General features: G+C 31.0%; 1 protein-coding gene and 1 long non-coding RNA gene across 2 annotated transcripts; one reads left to right on the forward strand and one right to left on the reverse strand.

Annotated features, from left to right (window-relative positions):
- Positions 1-4,793: 4,793 nt before the first annotated feature.
- Positions 4,794-6,104, forward strand: LOC124892805 (respiratory burst oxidase homolog protein E-like). The gene is made up of 2 exons (XM_047404007.1): positions 4,794-5,365; positions 5,439-6,104. Exons 1-2 carry the CDS (start codon positions 4,982-4,984, stop codon positions 5,832-5,834), a joined length of 780 nt encoding a protein of 259 aa, XP_047259963.1. The 5' UTR covers positions 4,794-4,981; the 3' UTR covers positions 5,835-6,104.
- An 871-nt stretch (positions 6,105-6,975) lies between these two features.
- On the reverse strand, positions 6,976-9,321 carry LOC124892806. Its single transcript, XR_007050432.1, has 2 exons — positions 7,940-9,321; positions 6,976-7,282 (listed from the first exon to the last, which is right to left on the reverse strand). It is a non-coding gene; the product is annotated as an uncharacterized LOC124892806 (long non-coding RNA).
- Between the last annotated feature and the right edge of the window lie 1,518 nt (positions 9,322-10,839).

A 10,839-nucleotide genomic window follows, 5' to 3' on the forward strand; every position in this document is an offset into this window, starting at 1 on the left:
AATATTTAATGAAAAGTAAAACAGACATAAAATTTGAAATTAACTCTGAATGTTTTAAACTAAATTTTCGTCTTTCGAATGATGATTTTATTATATCACTCCTTATTATAAGTCATTTATGTATTAGAAAAATAAGAATAACAAAATGATATGTCAACATAAAATATTTGATTAACTATCAAAATTATATTAGTGCCACATAAATTGAAACGGGACAGAAGAAGATATAAAGCAACATATATTATTTGAAAATGAAATTAAAAATACTGTAAATAATAATAATTAACAAAAAAAAAATTTAAAAATTGACTGATTTCTGCTTCAGTTGCTTCAATCGTGATTTTAATGTACAGTGATATTTAAAGAGGGTAAAATGGCATAATGAGATTTAAAGAGGATAAAATGTATGTAGTAAAGTGTGAGAAGAATAAAGCATAAGTAAATTTTATTACTATATTTTAAAGAAATTAAAGAAAAGAAGTATAACGATTATTTGCAAAAGACTTTTACCAACTAATTTAAATATAAATAAAGTAAATTTAAGTACAAAAAACGTATATCTATCACAAATTTGTTACCAAACACTTCGCACTTTCTTAACATTAACAAATTTTCTATCAAATATGTGTAGCCATCTTTCTCAACTTTTTACACCTCCTCAATATTAATTAACATTTCTCTGTTTTAAAAATAAAATAAAGAAAAGAAAATCTCAACTCTTCCTTCTCTATTAAACAACAACACTCTTTTTCTGTGTTAAAATTAATAATTAAACAAAATAATAGCGAATCTAAGGTGTGTATTCTCTTTATCGGGTAAGTTTACATGATTCTTAATCTTTGCGATATTGAAAATCAATAATCTGCAGGATATTTGATTTAAGTTATTTCATCAGATTTACGCCTCTTTTTTCTTTATATTTCTGATCACAAAATTCAACAAGAAGGTTAAATAAATGTTTCAATTGTGATCCCCTCAGCTCAATCATACTAATGAAAATATTCTACTCCTCAAATTTTCTACTCCAAGATAAATTTTAAAACTTAAAACTTGCAATCCCCATGTTCTACTGTTGGGCCCGTGCTGACACGAGCCTTGCACTTCTAGTTATATTATAAACATCTTCTTACAGGACAATTTGATAAAATAAATATTCCTTCTTTGTCAAAATAATTGTCTATTTCGTTTTTTGTGAGTCAGTTTGATTACGTTTTGAAATTATATTAGATTAACTTAATTCAGTAATATAAAATTTAGTTATTCAAAATTTATATAAAAAGCATTATAAATTATAATAAAAAATTATCATAAAATATTAATCAAAATTTACGTCAATTAAAAAAACTATGATAATTAAAAAAAATCTAATTATTTACTAGCAATTACCAAACGAACTTAAGCAAAAAAAAAATGAATATTTGATAAATTCTACTTCCTCCGTTTCATTTCATATGTCAAAATTTGATCGAATAAATAATTTAAGAAATAAGAAAAGATATTTTTACCAAATTATCCATTACTAGAAGATAAATTATTACTATCTTTAATTAAATAAGGTCTTTTAAGTAGAATTAATAAAAGTAAAAGTAAAATTATGTTTTTAAATAATTATAAAATAATAAAAATGATATTCTTTTTAAGATGGATAAAAAAAATAACGATACATAAATAGAACGTAGGAACTACGTGTTCTTAGTAGCTGTCTTGTCCAACCATGACTCGTACATATTTGGACCCACAAACTTCTCTTCTTTTTCTTTCTTTCTTTCTTTATATATATATATATATACATAAAGTATGAATGTTTATGTATCTATACACTATGCACTATACTTTATATAATTGTTAGTGAGCAGAGAACTAGCGATTATTATGTCTGCTTTCAGCTGCCAGCTTATAGTTGAGGATGTTTTTGTAATTTTCATTTTTATTTAATTATTTTATTTTTATTTTTAATCAGTTTCATATTTAAAAATTATGTAAAAATATTATATAATTACAATAATTAATAATTTTAATTATTTAAATACACATAAAAAGCTTGTTGACTCAAAATTTTATCAGTGCAACACAAATTGAGATATATAAATTTAAATTTTTTATGAAATTAATATAAATTAAAATAATAATTAAATTAAAATATATTTAAAAGACGTATAAAAAAAATTAGTTGACTATTCCAAATTCTCTATCTTATAAAAGGGGATAGATGGAGTAACATATATTATTTAAAAATTACGTAAAAAGTCATATAAATCATTATAATTAACAATTAAAATTATATAACAAATTTGATTGACTTTCTCAAATATTTAATCAGTACCACATAAATTGAGATGAAAAGAATAACATACAACATCTGAAAATTATGTAATGTTACTATAAATCAATAAATAATAACTTCAAATATTTTAAAATCGTACAAAAATTGGTGGACTTTCTAAATTTCATTTTGTATCACATAAATTGAGATTAAAAAAAAATAACATACATTGAGCCCGTGTTGATACGAATTCCATTATCTAGTATATCTAGTTACTCTTGCACGGGCCCAACAAATATTTTTAAAATTTTTATTTTAATTATTGCAATTTATAATATTTTTTTAAAATATATAACATATTATTTTATTTAGATATTTTAAGTTGTTAACTATTGTAATTTATAATACTTTTTATGTAATTTTCAAATGTTTAGATGACCAAATTGGAAGCGATACAGCAAAATTACTATAAAAAATACTTGTGAAAAAATTTAAATGGTCATAACAATTAATTAGGAGTGACTTAGTAAAATCACGATTGAAACAGCGAAGTAGATATCTAATTAGAAGTGATACAACAAAATTTATACAAAAATACTTGGGTGAAGTAGCTGAAGCAGACATATCATAAATATCTATTTTACTTTTTAATTAAATATTATTAATTTTATAAAACATAAATAACTTATAATAATTAATTAGAGATGATATAATAAAATCACGGAGAAAGCAGTTTATGAAGCAATCAGGATCATAAATATCTATTTTATTTTTTTATTAAATATTATTAATTTTTAATACGTAAATAACTTATAATAATTAATTTGAGATCACATAATTAAAATCACGAAAGAAACAGCTGATGAAGCAAGCAGGAGAAGCGGGCATGTTGACAGAGACCTGCCTGCTTCTATTAGATGAACATAATAATTAATTATGAGTGATATAGTAAAATTATGTGTCTTAATGACTCACAACAACTAATTAGAAGTGATATAACAAAATTACAATAAAACATACTTGTGAAAGTTTTTTGATTAACTTATCATGTTATATCTATTTTATCTTTTTTTTAATCAAATATTATTAATTGACACAATGCTTAAATGGTCATAATAATTAATTAGGAGTGACATAGTAAAACCACGATTGAAACAACGAAGCAGACATATCTAATTAGAAGTGATATAACAAAATTACTATACAAAAATACTTGCGAATAAAATTAAATGGTTTCATATAAAACGTCAAGTAAATTTAACATTAATTATTATAAATTTTTAATACTTAAATGACTTTATAATAATTTTTTAATAATTAATTAAAGATGATATAATAAAATTACGGAAGAAGCAGCTGATGAAGCAGACAAGAGAAGCAGGCAGGAGAAGCAGGCATGTTGACGGAGACCTGCCTGCTTCTATTAGATAAACATAATAATTAATTATGAGCGATATAATAAAGTTACATGTCTTAATGACTCACAACAACTAAGTAGAAGTGATATAACAAAATTACAATAAAACATACTTGTGAAATTTTTTTGACTAATTGATCATTTTATATCTGTTTTACTTTCTTTTTATCAAATATTATTAAGTGATATAATGCTTAAATAATCATAATAATTAATTAGGAGTGACATAGTAAAATCACGATGAAACAGCAAAGCAGACATGTCTAACTAAAAGTGATATAACAAAATTACTATATAAAAATACTTGCGAAAAAAATGAAATGGGTCTCATATAAAACATCAAATAAATTTAACATTAATTATTATAAATTTTTAATACTTAAATAATTTTATAATATTTTTTAAATAATTAATTAAAGATGACATAATAAAATTACGAAAGAAGCAGCTGATGAAGCAAACATTTTGACGGAGAGTTGCCTGCTTCTCCCACGGGTTCCCTCTTATTAGAGAGTAAAAATATTAGTACTGTATATATATATTCTGAGCAAGTGTTTGGCACGAATTTCTTTTGGACGACCACGTCTAAGTCAAAACATAGGGAATCCTTGTACTGTTATTTGTACTTAGGGACCACAAGAACGTCAATGAAACAACATTGGATTCTTTTTTTTTAAAATAATATGGTGCTCCAGCCAACTTATAGTGCATCTCAACGAATTCTATAAGATATTTATTATCTCTCATCAACAACAAGTATCAAATAACTCTATCAATCAAGTCTAGAATAGATATGAAGAAATCACCTAATATTTTGTTAAAAAAAAAAATCGAATTGAACTTATTAGGACTAGAAAACAAGTAGTTATCTTATTTAACTTCTGTGTTTATCAAGTAAGACTTCAAAAATATTTATATAATCTCCATAAATACTATAAAGTGGGGTAAAAGGGTCTGGGTGATTGGGTGTGTTGGAGGGGCAAAAGAAAAATGTCCAAAATAGACAATCTTTCATTTTAATTTATTCTAAAACGACAGGTAGTTATATTTTCCAAAAGATGACTTAAAAGTTTTAGCTCTACCATGAATGACATAATTATGTAGCTATTGAAGTATCATGTCAATGTTTAAACTAAAAACTAAGCTCTAAGGGCACTTCTAATATCGATGTCCAGTCAATGAGACGAAGAAAATAGTTTTATTTGCTCGGCAGGCGAGTGGTCTGGAAAAACGAATTGATATTCCTATTTCCTTTTCAGTTATGGCAGTTGGAAACGCTTCTTCTGCAAAGGGACAATTACATGAACTACAGCAGACCTTTAAGCACAAGTAGTGTTGGATGGGATCAGAATTTAGGAACTCGTAGTAAGACCAAGAACCTAATAGAGAGAGCAAGCTATGCACTCAAATGCATCGTATTAGATAACTGGCAAAGAGGCTGGATTCTTTTGCTGTGGGTGATGATTATGGCTGGACTTTTCACCTGGAAATTCTTGCAATATAGGCGAAGAGCGGCAGTTCAAGTTATGGGTTACTGCTTGGCAACTGCTAAAGGAGCTGCGGAGACTCTTAAGCTTAACATGGCGCTTGTTCTTTTACCAGTTTGTCGTAACATATTAACTTGGCCACGGTCTACTAGGGCCAAGCTCCTCGTTCCTTTTGATGATAATATCAATTTTCACAAGGTAAAACTGCACCCAAACACATCACATTGTGCACCTTCTGAGAATTTTCGTAACAATGTTGTTTCAACTGCAGATTATTGCACATGCTATTGCAGTTGGAATCTTGCTTCACGCAGGGAACCATTTAGTGTGTGATTTTCCACGTCTGATTAATTCATCTCCTGAAACGTTTGCATTGATAGCTTCTGATTTTGACAACGTGAAGCCCACTTACAAAAGCCTATTGACCGGTATTGAAGGTGTCACTGGCATTGCAATGGTGATTTTGATGGCAATTGCCTTCACACTGGCAACACGAGGCTTCAGGAGAAATGTATTGAAGCTGCCACCTCCTTTCAATCGATTAACAGGTTTCAACGCATTTTGGTACTCACACCTCCTTCTAGCAGTGGTGTATGTGCTACTGCTGGTACATGGAACACTCCTATTCTTGGTTCACCAATGGTGGCAGAAAACAGTAAGGGCATAGAACACGTAATTTGTTTTATACAGACTTAAAACGGAATTGTTGACAATTTATTTCCCATATTGCAGACATGGATGTACATCTCCATGCCGTTGCTCCTCTATGTATGTAGCTGAGAGGAGTTCGAGAACATGCCGAACTGATACGAGAATAATCACGGAAATGAACTTATGTGGGTGTGCATTGAAAACGTCCAAGTGTATGTGCAAGAGAAGTGTAATTAAAGGTCCAAATACACATCAAAACAGCCCACTCCATACACTAGAGGGGCGGCCCATTCTTGAAGGGCCTTTTTGATCATTTTAACTTCTATTTGTTTTGTAATATATAAGGAACATGTTAGAGTTTATTCACTTAGTTGATGAAGGATGAAAGATTGAAACATCAAAAATCCTCTCTCTTGAGAGTAGAACACTTAGTCTTAGTTAGGGTTTGAAAAGCTAGTATTGATCTTTGCTTGAAAATGGTGGATCTTGAGGTGAGTTAATTCCCTTGGCGGTCACCGTAAGAGTGTGATTTTGATTATTACATTCATTAGGAGTTTTTGAGTTTAATACACTCTTTAGTTCTTAATCTTGTAATAATCTTGGTCTCACTATATATCCTTTACTTTTGTTGTTGTTATCTTGTGTAGTGGACTGTTTTGGGTCCTTTATTGAATCCGAAACTTGAGTTATTGTTATTCATCTTATTTCTCACGCTTTGTAGCTGTTTTTGGTATTATATACACCATTGTATCTTGTATTCTTCTTGTTGATAGCGAATCCAAGAGTGATTTCCATATTGGTCCTCAGATCCTTAAGATTGTGAATTGATTTGGAGTGTGTTTCGTGTTTTCCTTGTTTGTCTTGTATCATTTGGTATCAGAGCATAGCTTGATCTTGTTCCTACAAGATTAATCTTGGGCTTACTTATTAGAAAATTAAAAAAAAAATTGTTGAAAAGCTAAAAATTCCAGAAAAAGGTGCAATCTGTCCATTTTTTGTTCTTGGCCAAGAAATTATTGTTCTTGTTGTAGTCTTGGCCGAATTGTGGTGTCTAGATGTCACGTCCCAAAATAATCCTTAAACGTGACTAGCTCCCGCAAACACCACTTGTCTGGAGAACCAATTTTCCATACATTCACATGGTCTACAAACACACATATACAACCCCACACGCATAAAATAATCATTAACACAAAATAACTATCCAACAAGATACCACTTAGAGTTTTATGAAAATGGCAGTAGTTTAGATATCAAATCTCTAACCCAAGTCCCATTCTAAGTTCGTGAAGCATCTAAACAGAGTTTTCAACATTCAGGCATGCAAACCCAACGAAAAGAAATGTAATCTAAAAGATCTAACGCTGAATGATATCCTTCACGACCAATTGGGAAGGTTCACCTCAGGAATGGAATTCGCGCGTAAGAACCGTCAGCCACTAATCTCTCTCTCTGCAACAGTATCTGTAGACATGTAAGTAAGGAGTGAGTTATATGTAAATATAACTCAGTAAGATCATTGGCTCGCTTCTTTAAGTACTCCTGAGACAAGTATTAGAAAATACAACAACACCAAGAACATAAAGTTATTACACACGAAACTATATCATAATAAGGTAACCAACAAGGCTCAATAATCCTTCATCAAGAACCATATATCTCAATACAATTTCATATAGAGCACTTATAACCATTTGAAATCAAAGTAATTAGCCAGCACAAGCAGTTTCGGGCAACATATACAATGCATCAAATATATCAGGAGTATACATAATACTCAGGGGGAGCATACACAATGTTTCATATCAAATCAACAAGCATACACAATGCTCAAGGGAAACATACACAATGTCCTATATAAAATCAACAAGCATACACAATGTCCCAAAGGAATTAAGAAGCATACACAATGCCCCAATCTCATAGTACATAAGCATATCACATCACGAAATAATTTATAAAAAGAGAATTAGTATTCTTAACATAAAGTATATGCGACTAGCCTTAAAGACCGTTGATTCTGCCAAGCACACGTTTGTCCCAACACATGAACCGGACAGATAAAAATATATTTTAAAATAAATTTGAAAAGCAAGCACCAAAGCTTAAATTCTCACTTACCTTGCTAACAAGTTCTCCAACCTCACTATGCATAGAACACCAATTAACTAGCCTCCAATGGCTTCAATCTACGCAACAATATTAAATAATAATATCAATTCTATTATTCGAGGTCAAGTCTCAACATCGCTAACTTTTAAATTTAGACTTAAATCTTAATATCTCACACCTTAACCCATGAATTAAGGATAACCTAACAAGGGAAGGCTGCCAAACAAAGAATTTCAAAATACTAGCCAATGATTTCTCTCATCAATATCTAATGATTGCCTCATCATGAATATTCCCTAATGATTTGCTTGAAGTGTTAACAACAGAAAATTGAAACAACATGTGTAAAGAAAATATACATTGTGCCCGAAGTTACATACTTTGATTCCTTTCTTTCTATGTATTTTTCCCACTGCCTAATTAGCATTAGCCAATGTTAATTCTTTCACTACAGTAGCAGCCACCCACCTATGAGATCTCCAATTTACAAATTATGTCCAATATCTCTCGATCATACATGGCAGCTTTTCTTTTTTTCTCTCCTTTTCTTTTTCCCAACAAGAACGTTACCACCATATAAAATTAATTTAGGCGAAAGATAGAGAAAATCTCATACCTGACAGTTAATCTCTATCAAGCTACCTTTCTATGTTGCTTTGCTTCCTTCTCCAGAATAATGGGATAAAAAGAAACAGCCCTAGAGGTCTATTTGTAGTGTTTCAATCGTGAAACTGAAGAAAAAGATTAGACCTTTGGCTTGCTCTTTTTTAATTCCTTAATTAATATCAATTATTGGTTATAATTACCAATTAACTCTTCATAAAAAAATAATAATAAATTGAAATATTACACTAGATCTAAGTGTTCTCTTGTTTGCTTTGTTGTTTTTAGTGTTAGCTTTCTTTCTTCTCTAACACTATTGAGTCTTGGATCTAAAATTGAGCTTGAATTGTTGAGATTGTTGTTGTGAACATTGTTGTGGTCGTGTGGTGTTGTGGATTTAGTTGGACGTTGGTGTTGTTGTTGTAGATCTTGAAAGGTTGTTATGTTCTTGTTGTTCATCACAACCTTCCTCTCTTGCTAAAATCGAAACACAACACAAAGACTAGGCGATTTGTGGGTGGTTTTGTAGTCTTGGCCGTGTGAAATAGTGTTGTAGTGGAGTTGGGCCATGTGGTTGTGTTGTGGATCTTGGTGGTTGTTGTTGATTTTTCTTGGTGATTGTTGAAGTATTCTTGATGTTCTTCCCAACCTTCATACCTTGTTAAAATAAAGTGAAAGTTAGATCCAAAAAGGTAAAGGAAAAGGTGTGAGATCTTTGTTAGTCTTGAAAAACTTTACATCACTTCTCAACCACTTTCCCATGAAACAAGGATTCATGTTTTAAGAAAAAGTACTACAAAAGTCAAGTCTTGAAATATGAAACTTGAAAAAAGGCTCCAAGACTTATTCTTCTCTCCTTAAAACAAATTCCACCAATCCAAATTAAAATTGGTCAAAACTTGGTCTTTGGAAAATAAAAATTGTAGAAACCGCAACCAATATGTGGTTGTCACGTCATCAAGTTACTGTTCACGCATCGAATTTTGGCTCAAATTTTAGATTATTAGTTTCACTTTATTGTTTCCTTAGTTTCCTGTCTTGATTCTAGAATTAATTAACAACTAGTAATCACCTACTTAGTTGTAGATTAATTGTTGAATCTGTTCCTTTCGTGTCTTCGTTATTTGTGTACTTTTCTCATTTTGAACTCGTAGTAACTTCTTTGTTTCAAGTTCATAAGTAAATTTTATTTTTGAGTCTTGAGTCGATCAAACAAGAATCCATTCCGGCCGCCAAGTAGAATTGACATCCTATTGACTATCAAAGTATAAGCAACTTTCAATATTCGCCGCTCCAATTGTGAGAATCACAAAGGTGAGTGTATACGAGTGTTGGTAAGGAGCTTTTACTACTAATCTTGTTTGTTCATTTTGTAGGTTTAAAAGGTGATATAAGGGGAACATGTCTTCGATAGCCGGAAATTATTGTGATTACAACATGGGAGACTATGACTGTAGTGACGGGTTTTATGGCTACGAAATTAAGGGAGATTACGGAGACTATGAAAATAGCCATGATCAAAACTTGGGCAAATTTGAAAGCTACTGTTTTGAGGGAGAAAATGAGGTGAATGAAGTGCCTAGTGCTTATGGTAGCTTTGGAGATGATGTAGGACTTCGTGATGGATCTTATGATGATGTTGGATCATGTGAGGAGTCTTACACTTCTCACTCCGAACCTAGATTTGGTGTTAGGTATAACCCTTTCATTCGCAAAGCTTATGAGAGCTATGATGAGAGTACACGTGAGGAGTGTAAAGATTCATATTCTCAACCTTGTAGTACTTCTTATCAAAGTCGATATAGTGTGAATGGTTATACTAGCTATAATAGAGGTTGTCCAACGAGAAGAAGAGGGTATGTATCTCCAAAACCGAGGGGTACTCGTATGCTTTACAATGTTGATCCGAGGAGTGTACACTCCGAAAAGGTGACCATCTGTGGGATACCGGGCTGCCTCGTTGTGTTAAATGATAGGTACTATAGAAACTACATCGTTCCATCCATGGTTGATTACTTAGGGTTGTTTTGTGAGCCTTTACTTGTTCCATACTTCTTGGATGGGTTCCAGGTTACCGAGAAAGTAAAAGTTGTCTTCTCCCAATATGAATACCATGAGGAGGTGTGGTGCAATATTTTTCCCTTGGCTTACAGTCATGTATACTTAGGTGCCGATTGGTTTGCACGACATCAAGTTTCTAACGTGCAAAATTGGCCTAATGCTGTAAAAGACAAATAGGGGAATCGCCTCATAACTTACTTGCTGCCCAAGCCACGAAGAGAAATGCTTACCTACTCCAATCCAAA

This window comes from Capsicum annuum, unplaced genomic scaffold (genome assembly GCF_002878395.1).
Source record: "Capsicum annuum cultivar UCD-10X-F1 unplaced genomic scaffold, UCD10Xv1.1 ctg50807, whole genome shotgun sequence".
Lineage (NCBI taxonomy): Eukaryota > Viridiplantae > Streptophyta > Magnoliopsida > Solanales > Solanaceae > Capsicum > Capsicum annuum.

What these genes read in the sequence shown, in the direction of transcription:
- LOC124892805 (XM_047404007.1), top strand. Translation starts at nt 4,982, where the DNA reads ATGAACTACAGCAGACCTTTAAGCACAAGTAGTGTTGGATGGGATCAG. An exon ending in ATAATATCAATTTTCACAAG is followed by an intron (nt 5,366 to 5,438) that starts GTAAAACTGCAC and finishes TTTCAACTGCAG; the next exon opens with ATTATTGCACATGCTATTGC.